Source organism: Folsomia candida, unplaced genomic scaffold (genome assembly GCF_002217175.1).
Source record: "Folsomia candida strain VU population unplaced genomic scaffold, ASM221717v1 Fcan01_Sc011, whole genome shotgun sequence".
Taxonomy (NCBI): Eukaryota; Metazoa; Arthropoda; class Collembola; order Entomobryomorpha; family Isotomidae; genus Folsomia; species Folsomia candida.
This window is the reverse complement of record NW_019091203.1, coordinates 3,577,372-3,599,215: the sequence shown is the minus strand read 5'-3', so window position 1 is coordinate 3,599,215 and position 21,844 is coordinate 3,577,372. Positions and strand designations below refer to the sequence as shown.

General features: G+C 43.3%; 3 protein-coding genes across 3 annotated transcripts; all 3 read right to left on the bottom strand.

Moving 5' to 3' along the window:
• Nucleotides 1-5,067: 5,067 nt before the first annotated feature.
• On the bottom strand, nt 5,068-7,556 carry LOC110855095 (NPC intracellular cholesterol transporter 2-like). Its single transcript, XM_035855698.1, has 5 exons — nt 6,234-7,556; nt 5,824-5,937; nt 5,632-5,757; nt 5,496-5,548; nt 5,068-5,228 (listed from the first exon to the last, which is right to left on the bottom strand). The coding sequence occupies exons 1-5, from the start codon at nt 6,352-6,354 to the stop codon at nt 5,142-5,144; spliced, it is 501 nt and encodes a 166-aa protein (XP_035711591.1). The 5' UTR covers nt 6,355-7,556; the 3' UTR covers nt 5,068-5,141.
• A 1,259-nt stretch (nt 7,557-8,815) lies between these two features.
• Nucleotides 8,816-11,109, bottom strand: LOC118432908 (mucin-2-like). Its single transcript, XM_022103348.2, has one exon. It carries the CDS (start codon nt 10,793-10,795, stop codon nt 9,080-9,082), a length of 1,716 nt encoding a protein of 571 aa, XP_021959040.1. The 5' UTR covers nt 10,796-11,109; the 3' UTR covers nt 8,816-9,079.
• Nucleotides 11,110-11,780: 671 nt separating this feature from the next.
• LOC110854917 (salivary glue protein Sgs-3) lies at nt 11,781-21,063 on the bottom strand. The gene is made up of 5 exons (XM_035855578.1): nt 20,978-21,063; nt 20,695-20,873; nt 19,850-19,980; nt 19,344-19,781; nt 11,781-11,806 (listed from the first exon to the last, which is right to left on the bottom strand). Exons 1-5 carry the CDS (start codon nt 21,011-21,013, stop codon nt 11,781-11,783), a joined length of 810 nt encoding a protein of 269 aa, XP_035711471.1. The 5' UTR covers nt 21,014-21,063.
• Nucleotides 21,064-21,844: the final 781 nt, after the last annotated feature.

The window sequence follows — 21,844 nt, the reverse complement described above, 5'->3', positions numbered from 1 at the left end:
TTTGGAATTCGACTTGTTTCGGGTTAAGATGGTGGAACCAATTTACGATTCGGGTACAGTTTATAAAAAAATTTGTACTTTCTTTATTCTCAATTTACGAAAAATTTGTTCAATTCTCAAAATATGGGCACTACGTAGAAATTTTAATTTGTTTAAAATTCACTACATTATAGCAAAAATTGTGATAATACAAATTTTCTCATGTTTCCCCCTAGACGCCGAAGTAACAGCGCTAATTTGCGGGAGTGACATTCTCGTCTCTTGCGCCTTATGGCTCTCCCCATCCGACACTTTGGACACCGCGCAGGCCAACAAGATGGCTTCCCTCGCCCTCCAATTGCGCCTCACACGTGGCATGCGCATCCTCGAGATTGGCGGCGGTTTCGGCTCCATGGCAAAATTCCTCGCCGACAAGCACGGCGTCCATGTCGTCACCACAACCACGTTGCGAGAAGAAGTCGAATTTGCTAAGCGAAATTGTGCCGGTAGTTCGGTCGACGTGAGACTCTCCGATGGTAAAAATTTGCTCGAAAAGGTCGAAAAATTCGACCGAATTTTAGCCATCGAAGTTCTCGAACATGTCTGGAGAACCGATTATGCCGATTTTTTCTCAAACATTTCCCAATATTTGAAACCCGAGGGGCTTTTTGTGCTGCAATGTAACGGGTTAAACGATTCGAAAATGGGAAATGTGAACGGATTTAATCCCGGGGTTCGTTTTCCGTATTTGAACGAGCTAATTACCGCGACACAGGGACATTTTGTGCTCGAAGAGTTAAAAAATATTGGGCCTCATTATGAAAAAACGTGGCAAGCGTGGGCCTCAAATTTTGCCAAGGGGAGAAAAAGATTCGCAGAAATGCGGGGAGAAGCGTATTGTCGAGAGTGGGAATTTGCGACAGCCTTAATGGCAACATTGTCGAAATTGGGAATGATACAGGTTTGGAATTTTACTTTTTCGAAAAAATCTGCCACAAATTTGTAACTTGATTTATGACAATAATAAACAGATTGGAAAAATATATAATAAAATTACGAAACTAATAATTGAATTGTATTATTTCGCATCATATTCAGTTTCAAATTTTAGACATATTTTCAGGAATACTAATTCAGCGCTGCATATTTAATATTGTTCCGATTTGTTCCCCAATACTGTAAGTAATGCGGTAAAACATGATAAAGAAAACAAGATACCAAAAACTTAACACAAACAATACAATTACATAGGTAGAGACACGTTAAAAAAATATTCCGTTTAAAACAATTACATACAATTTTGCGATTCATAAGAAAACCTGTAAAAATGTAACACAGGGACGTGACTTCATCAGTCCGGTACGTGGCACCTCAGAAAATCGGTACAGGCCATCCAATGGCACTGCATTACGTAGCAAAGCACATCCATAAATTTATTTGTATGAAAACCGTGTCACGTGCTTATTTTACTTTATTGTCTCATTGTCACCATTACTATATTTTCACTATGGCACAACCCGACCAGGCCGTAGCACATTAATAAGTATTATTACCATGATTATTCTTCATAAAAGTCTCCATAAAATTGGTATTAAAATACGTCCGATTCTTAATATTGAGTGGTTCATTTATAAGAATTTAGACAGATAAAAGCATGCAAATTTTGTCATCCAATTTTTGTTCAACATTATAGCACATTTGCCATTTTGGAATATTTATGACATCCTATTTATGTACAATTGACTAGTTGATACATAATTATGGATTATTTTTTCCCCAAAATTTCAAAACAGGAAGTCTTAATTAGTTATTTATCTAATGAGACGACATTTATGATTGGATCTCTTACACTACTCGTCTTGACGGTGATACTTTACAAGAAATGTTTCCACGGGAGTTACGAGTTGACAATGGTTTGAAATTTAAATACATTAATGTTTTTTTAAATTTGGTTATGTGCGTATTGAGTTAAAATATTTTTAAAATTTTAATAGGATTGCACTCAACTTGGGTTTGAAAACGTTGGACGGGATGGATTTAAAGGGCTCAAAAAAAGAGTTATGATCAATGAATTAAGAAAACGGAGGGAAGCGGTAGGTGGTTATCCAAACCCTTATCCGAACGGGTGGTTCAGAATTTTGGATTCGGCCCAACTTTTGCCCCAAGAATCTAAAGAAGTTAATGTATTAGGTAAGTTATTCTGATTTTGTTTAACGTTCCAAGGGCAAAAGGATCCCACTAATTTTGTGACACTCTAGGATAGCCTGGTTAATTCTAATGTTAAAAGTGCAAATTAATTTGGGAAATTAATATGTATTAAGATTTAAGTGTGCAAATTTCACACTTGATTAAAAAAAATTACACGACTGTTTAACCAATTTTTATAGTCCACAAAATAATCTGAAAGGTTATCTGGCAGATTAGTTTATGTTACTATTTATACATAAATTAAATAACCTCTAAGAAAACTTTCCGAGGAATTGAAATTATTGATTGAACTGGCAAAAAAAATTCGCGAGTCATATTTTGATTATCCGTGTGGAAAAATTTATTAACTTTGTGCAAACTTCAGGTCTAAATTTGGTCGCTTGGAGGGGCCCGAGTGGCGACGTGTTTGTCGCAGATGCGTACTGTCCCCACCTGGGGGCGCATTTAGGCGTGTCGAGTCGAGTTCTTGGTGATTGCATCGAGTGTCCCTTCCATTCTTGGTGTTTTGATGGGCAACAGGATGGAAAGCTGGTTAAGGTTCCATATTCTGCTAAGAATGGTATCCAGTCATAAAAACTAATTAATCGTTTACACTAACATGTGCACTCTTAAAAATACTGTTACCCTTTTAAAAATTGAATTCACTCTGAATTAAGGTAATTATGCTGAATCCAGAGTAAAGTTGACTTGATAAAGAGTTATTGTTTACTCTGGCTTTAGTTCATTTAACTTCAGAGAGAACTTACTTTTCAAAAATGTAACAATATTTTTCAGAGTGCACAGGTGTGTATACTACTTATATTTGACATAAAGTTGGTTCTTTCCTGTCACAGAGCTGCCCAACGTGAACCTAAAAATGTGGGAGACCCGGGAAATTGATGACACAATTTATCTCTGGTATCACGCAGATGGACAATGCCCATCATGGTATCCGGAGAGTGGATTGTCAAATACGGAAAAGAACTATAAATGTCGATCCATCGTTTCCGTTCAGATAGGTTGTCTTATCCAGGTGACTATTTAAATTAATTTGTGATTAATCATATTATTCAAATTTATGTTAGGATACTTGGGAATTGCCGAATAATCCAAAATCTACATAACAATTATTCCAAAATATTTACATTTCGAAATTTTTTTTACTGTAACGAGGGTACTAATTTTTCAATATTAAAGTTGTTACCGCTTGGTGCTAAACTGTTCGTAAAGATTTGGCTCTGATAAGTTCAAACTTTAATATCGTATTATAGATATTACAAGTTATTGTTGCAATTATTAAAATTTATTCACTTTTCCAGGATTTACCCGAAAATGACGCCGATCTCGCCCACTTTAATGAACTGCACTCTGATTTTTACCTGCTCACCGGGGATATGAAAAATTTTCGCATTCTTCGCCCCTTCATTCGCCATATTCACGAAAGCACGTGAGAAGCTGGAATGGGTGAGCGGAGTCATACCGCTCAAACAACGGCATCTCAAGGAATACAACTTTTTGGAAAATATACCTTTATGAAATTACCCTTCGATAGTATATACGTAAGTGTTTAAGAAAAACTAAGGGTGCGCTATTCTTAAAAAATTAATTAATATCATAAAGTCAAGTTGTCGCAAAATTATTCGCAATATCCATTTTGCCAACGGAGATTGGGCAAAATTCCTTTAGAGAAATATGTGCATAGTTAATCGTGATAAGGAGCAATAAGTCCGCAAAATTCGCGATTTCTGTTTTGTCAACGGAAATTGAGTAAATTCAGTTTGGCTCATTGCATATTTAGTTGATCAGGATCATTAAGTATCGCGAATTTTACTACTAATCATGCGAACACCTCACCACGAATATCGCCAGTATTAATAAGTTTCTCATCTTTCTTTGCAGTACGGGCCAGGAATTCAGCACACCAGGGCAAACACACCCACTGCTGATATCAAGCTATTGATCTCTTTCACCCCTCGGGATTTCATGTTGGTTGATTTTACCGCTAAAATTTACATGTCTCCATGGGTTACCAATATGACGGTTAAGTCTTTCGCGGATGTTTTTGTAAATCAGGTAAACACATAAGTAACAAGGTGAAAATATGTAATTGACAGAGATGGTTTGAATTCTTAAATTAAACGACGACAAATTTTTTCTGAGAGGCTAAAACCTGACCATGAAGATAGATACGTTGCCAATCCTCAGACACTTATAGTTTGTTTTAAAACACGTATAATAATGTGTTTACTACTTTGTACGATTTAGCTTACGCGGGATATTCGAGTCCTCAACAGGAAGCAGTACATGTCGAAACCCGTTCTGCTTTCGGAGGATAAAACAATCACAAAATTTCGGAGGTGGTACAACCAGTTCTACTCAGCGAGTAAGGATAAAAAAATTAAGAAAAATGAGGAAGAGTTGGAGTTTTGATTTTGCAGAAATCTTCACGATGCAATTAGGAATCTTATTCTCCAACATTCGTAATTTAATACTTGTTCAATTATGTGAATTTTTCGTACGTAAAAACTTCATCTGTATTGATAAAACTTTCGAACTGAAAGTTCCAAAAAGGATAAAATGATGATCAGAATTCAAAACGCCACTTAATTCCTTATTGATTAAAGTATAAAATTCCTCACACAAGTCAACATGAAAATATTTGAATATTTATTTTATTATGTCGTGTTTTCACCAAACTAAAAGGAAAATGGAAGATTTTTTTATGTGAATAAAGTTTAATTTGGAAAATTTTGTCAGTGGACTATTTAACTAAAACACTGATTGAAATTTGATGAATTTAATTAAATTACATAACTCGCTTGAACTTTATCGCTTTGTGCATATCCTTCAAATTACTTGGTAATAAGAATCGTACCAGTTTAGTGATCATATTTAAATATGTACATATTTATTGATTAAAGCAATTATGTAATGAATTAATTATTTAATCATGCTATCTGACAAAGACTCGGTTATTACGCAGTTATTTCAGCAGGCAGGTGAAAACACCAAATGGCTTGTCCCGTATCGTCCCTCATTTGCCACTTAACAATTAATGGAGTCTGAAACAAAACAAGAAGCGTTCATCAATTCAAAAATAACTATATGGTCGGCGCATTAAACTGGGTCAAATTCTTCCTGGCAGGTTAAATGGCACGCGTGTCTCAATGTTTGTTTGAGCGATGGTTAGTCTCTCACAAAAATTGAGAAAAATTTACCCCGCTGTATTACACAAACTAGATATGTCATGATTAATTATAAGTAATTAATCATAAGGACAAATAATTAATTATAATTAATTGGTCGCAACGAGTGACTTATATCATTACCGAGGGGTAAATCGGTTCCACCTTTATGGCAACGCCATACGTCCAGTAATCACCTTTAATTCAACAGAACGGCTATTTTTTTTGTACAAATATACCAATTTTTAATCGGTAACAATTAATAATTATTAATTAATACCCGCCGCCATGGGACACCAGCCGACCAAGATGTCGTCACAACCATTCACCGGTACGCCATTCCATGGAAGCTCTAACCCATCAATTATCCCGGTCACTTTAACCGTTAAATTGTTCGTATTTCGCGCTACAAAGTAAACCTGATTTTTAGCGGAATTGTAATCTTTTTAAATTTTCAAGTATTTACACGTACGAACGTCAAAATCCACCTCAACCTCGTAAGTATGTCCCTTTCGAAGAACGCAAGGAGGGGCCATGCAGGATGGAACGATTAAATTTACCGGAATCGAGGCCCCCGACTCATCTCCTATTTTGTAGAATGAAAATATTTATAATTCCGAGTGCATTTGTGTAATTTCACTTATAATGGAGATCAACCAGCGTATATCTACAATCAGATTTTGACCATAACCGGTGTCAGTCGATCGAAAATTTAATTAATATAATGCGACATCATGTTGACACATTTTACACGTTTAAAAGTTGCTGGGAGATCTTGTTCGAAAATTTTGTATTAATTAGATTTGTTACCGGCTAACGCCAGTTTGGTCAAAATCGGAGAGTATACGCTGGGAGGCCTCCAATCTCAGTTTTTGCTTTTACCAGAGTCACATCTTCCAGGTGCGACCGCCCCACCGAGTGCGACGGGTATTAGAACGGCAAAAATTATGGTAATTTTCATTCTTAAGGGATATCTAAATATGTTTACGTCTCTATGCTTCATGAGACTATGATTGCCATAATTCGGCTTAGGTTGCCAATTTAAAGGAATATTTTACAAAATTCCCAGTTTATCAATAATGATTTTATTATTAAGTGATCAATAGTGCACCTGTTGGCTTTGTGTACAATTAATCGAATGACTACAGTGTTCAGTATACAAAAAATTTAGAATGGAAAATTTTAATTAATTTTTTCGTGTAACGAATTAATTTTTAAGATCTTACGGTATTAGATTTTAACATCGCCATTTATTTACATAACCGGGTATGGAAATGCATACACACATTTTCCCAAATTTTATCAAATTACATAAATAGATCGAATTTTTTCCACCCGAAAATTTGATCTGGTAATCTAAGAATTTCCAATAAAGCAATACAATCACAGGCCAAAATACTGACGTTTATCCATTGAATTAACGAATAAATTTATTCAGAAGATTTACTATTTGAATAAAGCAATACAGCAACTTTCCAATTAAGCAATTAATCATCATAAACTTGTTTTATTGATTGGAACAACCCTGTCCAGAAATGGTCAAAGTATCAAAAGATTACAGATTAAACTTAACACCTGCACCTGTTTTGGCAACAGGTGCAGGTGTCCAAAGTTTGGATTCGTCAGTCACACCTGCAAATTACCTGTGCATCTGTACATTACTAGTTGGTCATTTACTAATTCTGTAATACAATTCTGTAATACAATCATTGACATCCTCGTGTCTCAGCGAGGTAAAAATGTTAACATTTAAGATTCCCAAAAAATATTGGAGATATGTATACATATTTCGCAATAATATTTATACTGATAAAATATTAAATGAGTGCTACATATACTTTATGCAGAGTAATTTTTACTGCATTGGGCAATTATTTCGGTTTTTCTCAATCACTTTGTTAGTCTAACTTATTATTTCCACAAATCTGTTCAAATAATTACTAGAATATTATAATATTATTGCGGGTTCATCGAAATCGGAATAAGGCCGCTACTGTCATACAAAATACTGCATAACACACTGATTTTGTACATCTAAATATGGTGTTTAAATAAAATACAAATTTTATTTTGCAAGTTTGTAATTACCTGATTTCCAGCGCTACGACGAGGATAATACTTGATTTATTTCAAAATAACGCTACGTTTCGTCTAAAAACATTACATAGTGGGGTCATAAGTTCTCGTGAATGCATTTCCGGTAATAAATCCCAAAGTATTAGAGCTATCTGTTCGAAATTTTTATGGATTAACAAGGTATTAATATTGTTTAGAAATCATAACTTCTTTGTCAAGATTTCGTCCAGGAGCAATTAGACAAGACATAACTCGTGACGGCCACAGGTTGATCATGGTACGCGCCAATTTTCGTGCAAAAAGTATTTCAGACTTTTCACCGTTGGCAAAAAATTTAATAGAAAAAAAGGCCAGATATTTGTTGTACAGAAGTCTGACATCCGTTTAAGTATGCGGAAGTCAATACGAAGTCATCACCGTGGTGTGAATGGGAGCAAGTTGGCTGGAGAAATGAAATCTCTGTTTTTTACCGCAAAGGGTACAAGTTGAAGCCAAGAATTATTTTCAGAGTGTCCTAAAGCCAAACGTTAATAACCTGAACCCTGGACCCTCCGAAAATCGACATTGGACCTTTCAACAAGACCCTGTTCCTGCGCAAGGTGCAAAATTGTCCAAAACTGGCTTCAGACGAATTTTCATGACTTTTTTTCATCCGTAGAACGGTGCTCAGTATCTGCAGACCTTAATCCCCTAAATTATGACTGGTGGTGAAAATTATAGGTACAAATATGCTCTAAATTTCACCCAAGTGTGGAAGGGCTGAGGTCGCACTTACTGAAGATCTGGCGCGTTTCCCTGGAAATCCGTGCGTGCCGCGATCGAGCAGTTTTCGCCACGACTTATGTCTTGTGTACAAGCCCGTGGAGGAAATTGTGAAAACGAAGTTATGATTTCTAAACAAGATTAATACCTTGTTCATCCACAAAAATTTCTATCAGATAGCTCTAATACTTTGGGCTTTATCACCGGAAATGCATTCACGGGAACTTATGGTCGGACTATGTATTGGGTTCAGTATAAGTATGTGTGCAATTTTTTTGTTTATCAACATTTTCATCCTCGCCTTCAGTTCTCACGTGAAGAGGACAACATGTTTAAAATTGTTAAAATCGCTAAACATGTGTCTTATTAATTACGAGGAAGGGGAGAAGGAAACTAATAGCATTTTAAAAAGCCAATTTCAACCAAGTATGTATGAGAAAAAATTATGTAAAATATGTACATGTGTATAAATGATTAATGATTAGGCGCCGTAAATATATACATACAAATATGTACTTACATATTTAATGTTCATAAATAACCGGTAGATAGACATGTATGGAGTAAACGGTTGGTGGTTTCAAAGTCACGCGAAATTCCTGTGCAATTCTTCACATCTATGGTAATAGTTATAATCAACTTACATATTTATTAAACTCATTCAATCAAATGTCCAGAAATACAGTAAATATTTCATTTATTACAAAAAAATTAAATTAAGTCTGTACATGTTCATCATTTAGTAAATAACAAAATGTCCCAATATGGTTAACTAATTAATAAGTGCAAGATCAATAATTTTGAAGATTGAGGAAGTATATAGTTAGCATGATACTAGGATATATTTCCAGGGTGCTAATCATTGCGATAGAAAGTGTAAGTCACCTCGATTAACAATTTCCTAAAACACACAAATTCTTGACTGGATCAAAATATGATGCAGATGGGCAAGTATATTGATATAACCGTAATGCTCCAGCGATTAGTATGCATCGATTATATTTTGTGCAGTCCGTAGGTTCAGGAAAGGTACCCTCAGTGTCGCCGCACTGGAAGGGGGCTACCGTGGTTGGCATCGCTGGGGTGGTTGATGTCGTTGCTAATGTCGTAGTTGTCGGAAGCACTGTCGTTGGAGAAGGTGTAGATGGACAAGTACCTATGACACATAAATTCTTGGTCTGATCGAAATAAGATCCAGAGGGGCAGGTGTATTGATATACGCGCATGACCCCAGCGATTAGTATACAACGGTTGTATTTTACGCAGTTTGTGGGTTCGGGAAAGGTACCCTGGGTGACGCCGCACTGGAAAGGAGCTACTGTCGTTGGTGCAGCTGTGGTTGTAGGGGAAATTGATGTCGTGGGTACAGTAGTAGTCGACAGCACCGGCGTTGAAGGAGTTGTAGCTGGACAATTTCCTTCCACACATAAGTTCTTCACCGGATCGAAATGAGATCCAGAAGGGCAGGTGTATTGATATGTGCGCATAACTCCAGCGATTAGTATACATCGGTTATACTTGGTACAGTCGGTAGGTTCGGGGAAAGTACCCTCGCTGACGCCGCACTGGAAGGGGGCTGCTGTGGTTGGCTCCGCTAGCGTGATTGATGTTGTGGGTTTGGTCGCAGTTTCAGTAGTTGTTGTAAGTGCTGTCGTTGCAGGGAGTGTGGATGGACAATTTCCTATGACACATAATTTCTTGACTGGATCAAAGTACGCCCCAGAAGGACAAGTGTATTGATATACGCGCATGATACCAGCGATTAGTATGCAACGATTATACTTTGTGCAGTCCGTCGGTTCTGGAAAAGTACCTTCGATGACACCGCATTGGAAAGGGGCTATCGTGGTTGGTGTGGTGTCGGGTATTGTCGCAACTTCAGTGGTTGTCGTAAGCACTGTCGTTGGAGGGAACGTGACTGGACAATCTCCTAGCACACATAATTTCTTGATGGAGTCATAATGCGACCCAGAAGGGCAAGTATATGTATACACGCGCATGACACCGGCGATTATTATGCAACGATTATATCTTGTGCAGCTTGTAGGATCCGGAAAAGTACCTTCAAATTCGCATTGGAAAGGAGGTATGGTAGTAGATACAGGTTGGGTGGTTGAGGTTAGCGTTGTGTCAGGGATGGTCGCAATTTCAGTAGTTGTAGGACGAAATGTGGTTGATGGAAGTGTAGCGGGGCATGTTCCAATGACACACCCGGGAATCGTACCGTCGAAATAGCTGCCTACTGGGCATGAATATATGTAAATATACCAGCCTCCGGTAAACTCAACGCACCTGAAATAACGGGTACAATCATCTGGGTATGGGAATACTCCGGGCTCAGTACAGCTAGGCACTTCTGGTTCAGCGGTAGTGCCTGAGGGAGGTAAAGTCGTTGCAGGTGTGCTAGTTACTTCGGCAGTTGTGGTTTCGTCAGTGGTCACTATGATGGTGGTTATTACCGTGGTGGGGGAAATGGTTGTCGGGGTGGTTGTTTGACAAGTTCCAAGAGCACACAATCTAGATACTTGGTTGTAGTAACTATTTGCTGGGCAGGTCATTTCGTATTTGACCATTTGGCCCATAATGAGTATGCATCTATAATACATATTACAATTGGCATGTGGGAAAGTGCCTTCTGTCACACAGGTGAATGGGGACGGTGTAGTGACTGACGTCGTCACTGTCGCCGGACTCAAGGTGGTTGCAACAGATTCCTTAGTCGATATCTCAGTGTACGAGGTGGTTGGTGAATCCGTTGGTGAAGTCTCAGCCGTCTCAGTTGACGTTACAACGGTCGGTGTAGTTGGTGAATCACTTGTGGAAGTTTCCGAAGTCTCAGTTGGCGTTGTAGCCGTGGGTGTAGTTGGTGAATCACTTGCGGAAGTTTCCGAGGTCTCAGTTGGCGTTGTAGCGGTCGGTGTAGTTGGTGAATCACTTGGGGAAGTTTCCGAGATCTCCTTTGGCGTTGTAGCCGTCGGTGTAGTGGCTGAATCACTTGGGGAAGTTTCCGAGGTCTCAGTTGGCGTTGTAGCCGTCGGTGTAGTTGGTGAATCACTTGGGGAAGTTTCCGAGGTCTCAGTTGGCGTTGTAGCCGTCGGTGTAGTTGGTGAATCACTTGAGGAAGTTTCCGAGGTTTCAGTTGGCGTTGTAGCCGTCGGTGTAGTTGGTGAATCACCTGGGGAGGTTTCCGAAGTCTCAGTTGGCGTTGTAGCCGTCGGTGTAGTTGGTGAATCACTTGGGGAAGTTTCCGAAGTCTCAGTTGGCGTTGTAGCCGTCGGTGTAGTTGGTGAATCACTTGGGGAAGTTTCCGAGATCTCAGTTGGCGTTGTAGCCGTCGGTGTAGTTGGTGAATCACTTGCGGAAGTTTCTGAGGTCTCAGTTGGCGTTGTAGCCGTCGGTGTAGTTGGTGAATCACTTGGGGAAGTTTCCGAGGTCTCAGTTGGCGTTGTAGCCGTCGGTGTAGTTGGTGAATCACTTGGGGAAGTTTCCGAGGTCTCAGTTGGCGTTGAAGCCGTCGGTGTAGTTGGTGAATCACTTGGGGAAGTTTCCGAGGTCTCAGTTGGCGTTGTAGCCGTCGCTGTAGTTGGTGAATCACTTGGGGAAGTTTCCGAGATCTCCTTTGGCGTTGTAGCCGTCGGTGTAGTTGGTGAATCACTTGATGAAGTTTGCGAGGTCTCAGTTGGCGTTGTAGCCGTCGGTGTAGTGGCTGAATCACTTGGGGAAGTTTCCGAGGTCTCAGTTGGCGTTGTAGCCGTCGGTGTAGTTGGTGAATCACTTGGGGAAGTTTCCGAGGTCTCAGTTGGCGCTGTAGCCGTCGGTGTAGTTGGAGAATCACTTGGGGAAGTTTGCGAGGTCTCAGTTGGCGTTGTAGCCGTCGGTGTAGTTGGTGAATCACTTGGGGAAGTTTCCGAGGTCTCAGTTGGCGTTGTAGCCGTCGGTGTAGTTGGAGAAACACTTGGGGAAGTTTCTGAGGTCTCAGTTGGCGTTGTAGCCGTCGGTGTAGTTGGTGAATCACTTGGGGAAGTTTCCGAGGTATCAGTTGGCGTTGTAGCCGTCGGTGTAGTTGGTGAATCACTTGAGGAAGTTTCCGAGGTTTCAGTTGGCGTTGTAGCCGTCGGTGTAGTTGGAGAATCACTTGGGGAAGTTTCCGAGGTCTCAGTTGGCGTTGTAGCCGTCGGTGTAGTTGGTGAATCACTTGAGGAAGTTTCCGAGGTTTCAGTTGGCGTTGTAGCCGTCGGTGTAGTTGGTGAATCACCTGGGGAGGTTTCCGAAGTCTCAGTTGGCGTTGTAGCCGTCGGTGTAGTTGGTGAATCACTTGGGGAAGTTTCCGAAGTCTCAGTTGGCGTTGTAGCCGTCGGTGTAGTTGGTGAATCACTTGAGGAAGTTTCCGAGGTTTCAGTTGGCGTTGTAGCCGTCGGTGTAGTTGGAGAATCACTTGGGGAAGTTTCCGAGGTCTCAGTTGGCGTTGTAGCCGTCGGTGTAGTTGGTGAATCACTTGAGGAAGTTTCCGAGGTTTCAGTTGGCGTTGTAGCCGTCGGTGTAGTTGGTGAATCACCTGGGGAGGTTTCCGAAGTCTCAGTTGGCGTTGTAGCCGTCGGTGTAGTTGGTGAATCACTTGGGGAAGTTTCCGAAGTCTCAGTTGGCGTCGTAGCCGTCGGTGTAGTTGGTGAATCACTTGGGGAAGTTTCCGAGGTCTCAGTTGGCGTTGTAGCCGTCGGTGTAGTTGGTGAATCACTTGGGGAAGTTTCTGAGGTCTCAGTTGGCGTTGTAGCCGTCGGTGTAGTTGGAGAATCACTTGGGGAAGTTTCCGAGGTCTCAGTTGGCGTTGTAGCCGTCGGTGTAGTTGGTGAATCACTTGGGGAAGTTTCCGAGGTCTCAGTTGGCGTTGTAGCCGTCGGTGTAGTTGGTGAATCACTTGGGGAAGTTTCCGAGGTCTCAGTTGGCGTTGTAGCCGTCGGTGTAGTTGGGAAACACTTGGGGAAGTTTCTGAGGTCTCAGTTGGCGTTGTAGCCGTCGGTGTAGTTGGTGAATCACTTGGGGAAGTTTCCGAGGTATCAGTTGGCGTTGTAGCCGTCGGTGTAGTTGGTGAATCACTTGAGGAAGTTTCCGAGGTTTCAGTTGGCGTTGTAGCCGTCGGTGTAGTTGGAGAATCACTTGGGGAAGTTTCCGAGGTCTCAGTTGGCGTTGTAGCCGTCGGTGTAGTTGGTGAATCACTTGAGGAAGTTTCCGAGGTTTCAGTTGGCGTTGTAGCCGTCGGTGTAGTTGGTGAATCACCTGGGGAGGTTTCCGAAGTCTCAGTTGGCGTTGTAGCCGTCGGTGTAGTTGGTGAATCACTTGGGGAAGTTTCCGAAGTCTCAGTTGGCGTTGTAGCCGTCGGTGTAGTTGGTGAATCACTTGAGGAAGTTTCCGAGGTTTCAGTTGGCGTTGTAGCCGTCGGTGTAGTTGGAGAATCACTTGGGGAAGTTTCCGAGGTCTCAGTTGGCGTTGTAGCCGTCGGTGTAGTTGGTGAATCACTTGAGGAAGTTTCCGAGGTTTCAGTTGGCGTTGTAGCCGTCGGTGTAGTTGGTGAATCACCTGGGGAGGTTTCCGAAGTCTCAGTTGGCGTTGTAGCCGTCGGTGTAGTTGGTGAATCACTTGGGGAAGTTTCCGAAGTCTCAGTTGGCGTCGTAGCCGTCGGTGTAGTTGGTGAATCACTTGGGGAAGTTTCCGAGGTCTCAGTTGGCGTTGTAGCCGTCGGTGTAGTTGGTGAATCACTTGGGGAAGTTTCTGAGGTCTCAGTTGGCGTTGTAGCCGTCGGTGTAGTTGGAGAATCACTTGGGGAAGTATCCGAGGTCTCAGTTGGCGTTGTAGCCGTCGGTGTAGTTGGTGAATCACTTGGGGAAGTTTCCGAGGTCTCAGTTGGCGTTGTAGCCGTCGGTGTAGTTGGTGAATCACTTGGGGAAGTTTCCGAGGTCTCAGTTGGCGTTGTAGCCGTCGGTGTAGTTGGTGAATCACTTGGTGAAGTTTCCGAGGTCTCAGTTGGCGTTGTAGCCGTCGGTGTAGTTGGTGAATCATTTGGTGATGTTTCCGAGGTCTCAGTTGGCGTTGTAGCCGTCGGTGTAGTTGGTGAATCACTTGAGGAAGTTTCGGAGGTTTCAGTTGGCGTTGTAGCCGTCGGTGTAGTTGGTGAATCACTTGGGGAAGTTTCCGAGGTCTCAGTTGGCGTTGTAGCCGTTGCTGTAGTTGGTGAATCGCTTGGGGAAGTTTCCGAGATCTCCTTTGGCGTTGTAGCCGTCGGTGTAGTTGGTGAATCACTTGATGAAGTTTGCGAGGTCTCAGTTGGCGTTGTAGCCGTCGGTGTAGTGGCTGAATCACTTGGGGAAGTTTCCGAGGTCTCAGTTGGCGTTGTAGCCGTCGGTGTAGTTGGAGAATCACTTGGGGAAGTTTCCGAGGTCTCAGTTGGCGTTGTAGCCGTCGGTGTAGTTGGTGAATCACTTGAGGAAGTTTCCGAGATCTCAGTTGGCGTTGTAGCCGTGGGTGTAGTTGGTGAATCACTTGGGGAAGTTTCCGAGGTCTCAGTTGGCGTTGTAGCCGTCGGTGTAGTTGGTGAATCACTTGGGGAAGTTTCCGAGGTATCAGTTGGCGTTGTAGCCCTCGGTGTAGTTGGTGAATCAGTTGGGGAAGTTTCCGAGGTCTCAGTTGGCGTTGTAGCCGTCGGTGTAGTTGGTGAATCACTTGGGGAAGTTTCCGAGGTCTCAGTTGGCGTTGTAGCCGTCGGTGTAGTTGGTGAATGACTTGGGGAAGTTTCCGAGGTCTCAGTTGGCGTTGTAGCCGTGGGTGTAGTTGGTGAATCACTTGGGGAAGTTTCTGAGGTCTCAGTTGGCGTTGTAGCCGTCGGTGTAGTCGGTGAATCACTTGGGGAAGTTTCCGAGGTCTCAGTTGGCGTTGTAGCCGTCGGTGTAGTTGGTGAATCACTTGGGGAAGTTTCCGAGGTCTCAGTTGGCGTTGTAGCCGTCGGTGTAGTTGGAGAATCACTTGGGGAAGTTTCCGAGGTCTCAGTTGGCGTTGTAGCCGTCGGTGTAGTTGGTGAATCACTTGGGGAAGTTTCCGACGTCTCAGTTGGCGTTGTAGCCGTGGGTGTAGTTGGAGAAACACTTGGGGAAGTTTCTGAGGTCTCAGTTGGCGTTGTAGCCGTCGGTGTAGTTGGTGAATCACTTGGGGAAGTTTCCGAGGTATCAGTTGGCGTTGTAGCCGTCGGTGTAGTTGGTGAATCACTTGAGGAAGTTTCCGAGGTTTCAGTTGGCGTTGTAGCCGTCGGTGTAGTTGGAGAATCACTTGGGGAAGTTTCCGAGGTCTCAGTTGGCGTTGTAGCCGTCGGTGTAGTTGGTGAATCACTTGAGGAAGTTTCCGAGGTTTCAGTTGGCGTTGTAGCCGTCGGTGTAGTTGGTGAATCACCTGGGGAGGTTTCCGAAGTCTCAGTTGGCGTTGTAGCCGTCGGTGTAGTTGGTGAATCACTTGGGGAAGTTTCCGAAGTCTCAGTTGGCGTTGTAGCCGTCGGTGTAGTTGGTGAATCACTTGAGGAAGTTTCCGAGGTTTCAGTTGGCGTTGTAGCCGTCGGTGTAGTTGGAGAATCACTTGGGGAAGTTTCCGAGGTCTCAGTTGGCGTTGTAGCCGTCGGTGTAGTTGGTGAATCACTTGAGGAAGTTTCCGAGGTTTCAGTTGGCGTTGTAGCCGTCGGTGTAGTTGGTGAATCACCTGGGGAGGTTTCCGAAGTCTCAGTTGGCGTTGTAGCCGTCGGTGTAGTTGGTGAATCACTTGGGGAAGTTTCCGAAGTCTCAGTTGGCGTCGTAGCCGTCGGTGTAGTTGGTGAATCACTTGGGGAAGTTTCCGAGGTCTCAGTTGGCGTTGTAGCCGTCGGTGTAGTTGGTGAATCACTTGGGGAAGTTTCTGAGGTCTCAGTTGGCGTTGTAGCCGTCGGTGTAGTTGGAGAATCACTTGGGGAAGTATCCGAGGTCTCAGTTGGCGTTGTAGCCGTCGGTGTAGTTGGTGAATCACTTGGGGAAGTTTCCGAGGTCTCAGTTGGCGTTGTAGCCGTCGGTGTAGTTGGTGAATCACTTGGGGAAGTTTCCGAGGTCTCAGTTGGCGTTGTAGCCGTCGGTGTAGTTGGTGAATCACTTGGTGAAGTTTCCGAGGTCTCAGTTGGCGTTGTAGCCGTCGGTGTAGTTGGTGAATCATTTGGTGATGTTTCCGAGGTCTCAGTTGGCGTTGTAGCCGTCGGTGTAGTTGGTGAATCACTTGAGGAAGTTTCGGAGGTTTCAGTTGGCGTTGTAGCCGTCGGTGTAGTTGGTGAATCACTTGGGGAAGTTTCCGAGGTCTCAGTTGGCGTTGTAGCCGTTGCTGTAGTTGGTGAATCGCTTGGGGAAGTTTCCGAGATCTCCTTTGGCGTTGTAGCCGTCGGTGTAGTTGGTGAATCACTTGATGAAGTTTGCGAGGTCTCAGTTGGCGTTGTAGCCGTCGGTGTAGTGGCTGAATCACTTGGGGAAGTTTCCGAGGTCTCAGTTGGCGTTGTAGCCGTCGGTGTAGTTGGAGAATCACTTGGGGAAGTTTCCGAGGTCTCAGTTGGCGTTGTAGCCGTCGGTGTAGTTGGTGAATCACTTGAGGAAGTTTCCGAGATCTCAGTTGGCGTTGTAGCCGTGGGTGTAGTTGGTGAATCACTTGGGGAAGTTTCCGAGGTCTCAGTTGGCGTTGTAGCCGTCGGTGTAGTTGGTGAATCACTTGGGGAAGTTTCCGAGGTATCAGTTGGCGTTGTAGCCGTCGGTGTAGTTGGTGAATCAGTTGGGGAAGTTTCCGAGGTCTCAGTTGGCGTTGTAGCCGTCGGTGTAGTTGGTGAATCACTTGGGGAAGTTTCCGAGGTCTCAGTTGGCGTTGTAGCCGTCGGTGTAGTTGGTGAATGACTTGGGGAAGTTTCCGAGGTCTCAGTTGGCGTTGTAGCCGTGGGTGTAGTTGGTGAATCACTTGGGGAAGTTTCTGAGGTCTCAGTTGGCGTTGTAGCCGTCGGTGTAGTCGGTGAATCACTTGGGGAAGTTTCCGAGGTCTCAGTTGGCGTTGTAGCCGTCGGTGTAGTTGGTGAATCACTTGGGGAAGTTTCCGAGGTCTCAGTTGGCGTTGTAGCCGTCGGTGTAGTTGGAGAATCACTTGGGGAAGTTTCCGAGGTCTCAGTTGGCGTTGTAGCCGTCGGTGTAGTTGGTGAATCACTTGGGGAAGTTTCCGACGTCTCAGTTGGCGTTGTAGCCGTGGGTGTAGTTGGTGAATCACTTGGGGAAGTTTGCGAGGTCTCAGTTGGCGTTGTAGCCGTCGGTGTAGTTTGTGAATCGCTTGGGGAAGTTTCCGAGGTCTCAGTTGGCGTTGTAGCCGTCGGTGTAGTTGGTGAATCACCTGGGGAGGTTTCCGAGGTCTCAGTTGGCGTTGTAGCCGTCGGTGTAGTTGGAGAATCACTTGGGGAAGTTTCCGAGGTCTCAGTTGGCGTTGTAGCCGTCGGTGTAGTTGGTGAATGACTTGGGGAAGTTTCCGAGGTCTCAGTTGGCGTTGTAGCCGTGGGTGTAGTTGGTGAATCACTTGGGGAAGTTTCCGAGGTCTCAGTTGGCGTTGTAGCCGTCGGTGTAGTTGGAGAATCACTTGGGGAAGTTTGCGAGGTCTCAGTTGGCGTTGTAGCCGTCGGTGTAGTTGGTGAATCACTTGGGGAAGTTTCCGAGGTCTCAGTTGGCGTTGTAGCCGTCGGTGTAGTTGGAGAATCACTTGGGGAAGTTTCTGAGGTCTCAGTTGGCGTTGTAGCCATCGGTGTAGTTGGTGAATCACTTGGGGAAGTTTCCGAGGTCTCCTTTGGCGTTGTAGCCGTCGGTGTAGTTGGTGAATCACTTGGGGAAGTTTGCGAGGTCTCAGTTGGCGTTGTAGCCGTCGGTGTAGTTGGTGAATCACTTGGGGAAGTTTCCGAGGTCTCAGTTGGCGTTGTAGCCGTCTGTGTAGTTGGTGAATCACTTGGGGAAGTTTCCGAGGTCTCAGTTGGCGTTGTAGCCGTCGGTGTAGTTGGTGAATCACTTGGGGAAGTTTCCGAGGTCTCAGTTGGCGTTGTAGCCGTCGGTGTAGTTGGTGAATCACTTGGGGAAGTTTCCGAGGTCTCAGTTGGCGTTGTAGCCGTCGGTGTAGTTGGTGAATCACTTGGGGAAGTTTCCGAGGTCTCAGTTGGCGTTGTAGCCGTCGGTGTAGTTGGTGAATCACTTGGGGAAGTTTCCGAGGTCTCAGTTGGCGTTGTAGCCGTCGGTGTAGTTGGTGAATCACTTGGGGAAGTTTCCGAGGTCTCAGTTGGCGTTGTAGCCGTCGGTGTAGTTGGTGAATCACTTGGGGAAGTTTCCGAGGTCTCAGTTGGCGTTGTAGCCGTCGGTGTAGTTGGTGAATCGCTTGGGGAAGTTTCCGAGGTCTCAGTTGGCGTTGCAGCCGTGGGTGTAGTTGGTGAATCACTTGGGGAAGTTTCCGAGATCTCAGTTGGCGTTGTAGCCGTCGGTGTAGTTGGTGAATCACTTGCGGAAGTTTCTGAGGTCTCAGTTGGCGTTGTAGCCGTCGGTGTAGTTGGTGAATCACTTGGGGAAGTTTCCGAGGTCTCAGTTGGCGTTGTAGCCGTCGGTGTAGTTGGTGAATCACTTGGGGAAGTTTCCGAGGTCTCAGTTGGCGTTGAAGCCGTCGGTGTAGTTGGTGAATCACTTGGGGAAGTTTCCGAGGTCTCAGTTGGCGTTGTAGCCGTCGGTGTAGTTGGAGAATCACTTGGGGAAGTTTCCGAGGTCTCAGTTGGCGTTGTAGCCGTCGGTGTAGTTGGTGAATCACTTGGTGAAGTTTCCGAGGTCTCAGTTGGCGTTGTAGCCGTCGGTGTAGTTGGTGAATCATTTGGTGAAGTTTCCGAGGTCTCAGTTGGCGTTGTAGCCGTCGGTGTAGTTGGTGAATCACTTGAGGAAGTTTCGGAGGTTTCAGTTGGCGTTGTAGCCGTCGGTGTAGTTGGTGAATCACTTGGTGAAGTTTCCGAGGTCTCACTTGGCGTTGTAGCCGTCGGTGTAGTTGGTGAATCACTTGGGGAAGTTTCCGAGGTCTCAGTTGGCGTTGTAGCCGTCGGTGTAGTTGGTGAATCACTTGTGGAAGTTTCCGAAGTCTCAGTTGGCGTTGTAGCCGTGGGTGTAGTTGGTGAATCACTTGTGGAAGTTTCCGAAGTCTCAGTTGGCGTTGTAGCCGTCGGTGTAGTTGGTGAATCACTTGGTGAAATTTCCGAGGTCTCACTTGGCGTTGTAGCCGTCGGTGTAGTTGGTGAATCACTTGTGGAAGTTTCCGAAGTCTCAGTTGGCGTTGTAGCCGTGGGTGTAGTTGGTGAATCACTTGGGGAAGTTTCCGACGTATCAGTTGGCGTTGTAGCCGTCGGTGTAGTTGGCGAATCAGTTGGGGAAGTTTCCGAGGTCTCAGTTGGCGTTGTAGCCGTCGGTGTAGTTGGCGTTGCAGCAGGTGGTGACTCTGTAGTGGCTGCACCTGATACTAGTTCTTCTTCCTCTACTGTGGGTAAGCTAGTGCTTGTGGTCACTACAATAAAGAAATCTTATAATTTTCCGGTAAGTGCGCAATTGGAAGCTTAATAATTTTAGGCTCACCTTCAATTAGCATGCATTCTTGGAGTGTTTCATCGAAGTAACCTCCTGGTGCACATTCAAGATAGGCAACATACCAATATTCACATTTGCAATTTTCATCAGGAAACCAGAAGCATTGATAGAAGTAAGTGCTAGAAGAAGTTAATTAATTTATGTTTATGTACGTATGTACTTCCTTGTACTAATGCCTATGCATTTGTATATGATCAGTTTCCCCATTCATAGTTTCAGATGAGCGGCATCCCTAAAAGGTGTGCTTACCAAGAAATTTATAAGAGATGTGTCAATGGATTTGACAAGCACTTAGTTATTTTTATAACAATGTTTTATAACGCTTATTGGCTTCTGGTATTTGGTGTACATATTGGTAAAGCGGAATTCACTATCGCAGAATTTACGTTTTGGTAGATGAATTTTTATTTGCCGTTACGCAATTCATCGTCTCTATCACCGATTTTGACGCTTTTCTTGGAGGATGCTAATTTAATCTCTATGGAAGTACGATATGTTTGACTTCTCTCTAATTCCATGATACTTTATTATATCACTAATTGCACCAAAATATAAGTGAATGTCATTCCCCAAAGTTGTTTTTATGCTTCAATATTAGCCCCCACCCCTGGAAACTTTAAAAGTGCCTTCTCAATTTCGAGATTTATTTTGAACCCATTTTCCAACCGAATTTCACCGTGCTCGAAAATTCGTGCATTTATTGAGTTAAACAACATAGGTCGAAAGTATAAGTTTAAGGGCAGTCGCCTTTACGAAAATATGGAACGGGTAACCGGGATCACATAACAATACATAGCCTTTTGTGTAAGGTATAAAATGTAAAAAATTAATACTTATCGTTAGGATCCGCCGTAGCTGGTAACACTGGGGGGTCCCCATTCCCAATACAAGAGGCGTTGGTAGGAGCGACCAGAATACCTAATCTCACCTTGTTCAGAAATACTGAATCATTGTGGAGATCTATACTCCTGGTTAAAGTCTCGTCCACTAAAATTGTGGCTAGCACGAATATCTATAGGTACGTGTAGGAAGAATATATTTTTTAAATAAATCTACTTAAATTGATAACTTTAGATATGAAAAATATGTAATCAGGAATAAAGAATGCAAACTTACGAGAAATTTACCATTCCAAATTAATTGAAACCCCATTCTGCTTGTTGCTTCTCGTTGCACTTGCAGCAAGCTACTAAACACATGGATCGGAGCCTTGCATAATATAAATTAAAGATTTGTCTTTATCCATTTATGGGTAGAATCAATGCGACACTGTCGGCAGATTGGAGTATGCAATAGTTCCGACTTAATTAGAATATTATTGTGCTGGATCTAATTATTCCAGGAAAGAATTGTGTCAGATATGAGTGCTTACGGATGGGGTTGAATTGGCATTGGTCATCGGTATTTTTACGGGGAGAAGTAACTTATGTAATCATAGATAATAACATTACCTCACCAAGTATGCTACCTTAGTGACCCCACCACAAAAGTTTCACTATTTTGTGTAAATATCAAACGTTTTTTGATTTATCTTAATCAAAACTGAATTTGTTAGGGTTTTTGATTTTTCCGGAAAAATTCATAGCGATTCAAATGTGATTTGATGATATATTATGATTCAGAATATATTCATGAGTGAGGATGCCAAATTTCAAATTTTTTCCCAGCGTCAATAGACCAGCATTAATATGAGATACGAGGCACCAAATCAAAACTTTTTATAGAAAAGCTACGGACCGGCGTATGGTAGATTTAACATGCTCTCCAAGACGCAGAGCGCCGTTGGAGTGAGATGGGTGGTGAGGTTGACGTAGGTTACTTTAGTTGGTAAGTTACCCTAGGAGTATGAAAATGCAAATGAAAGACTAAAATATGCATTCAACAGATCAAAATAGAGCATTTGCTACGATTGAAAAACATGTATTTACTGAGGAACAAAATTTACTCGGGATTTAGTACAGTTTACTTAGTTCGGCTTTCCGA

What these genes read in the sequence shown, in the direction of transcription:
- LOC110854917 (XM_035855578.1), bottom strand. Translation starts at nt 21,013, where the DNA reads ATGGGGTTTCAATTAATTTGGAATGGTAAATTTCTC. An exon ending in TTTGGAATGGTAAATTTCTC is followed by an intron (nt 20,874 to 20,977) that starts GTAAGTTTGCAT and finishes ACGTACCTATAG; the next exon opens with ATATTCGTGCTAGCCACAAT. An exon ending in ACGGCGGATCCTAACGATAA is followed by an intron (nt 19,981 to 20,694) that starts GTATTAATTTTT and finishes AACTTCTTCTAG; the next exon opens with CACTTACTTCTATCAATGCT.
- LOC110855095 (XM_035855698.1), bottom strand. Translation starts at nt 6,354, where the DNA reads ATGAAGCATAGAGACGTAAACATATTTAGATATCCCTTAAGAATGAAA. An exon ending in CTGGTGTCCCATGGCGGCGG is followed by an intron (nt 5,549 to 5,631) that starts GTATTAATTAAT and finishes GTTGAATTAAAG; the next exon opens with GTGATTACTGGACGTATGGC. An exon ending in TGGAACCGATTTACCCCTCG is followed by an intron (nt 5,229 to 5,495) that starts GTAATGATATAA and finishes GTTTTGTTTCAG; the next exon opens with ACTCCATTAATTGTTAAGTG.
- LOC118432908 (XM_022103348.2), bottom strand. Translation starts at nt 10,795, where the DNA reads ATGTATTATAGATGCATACTCATTATGGGCCAAATGGTCAAATACGAA.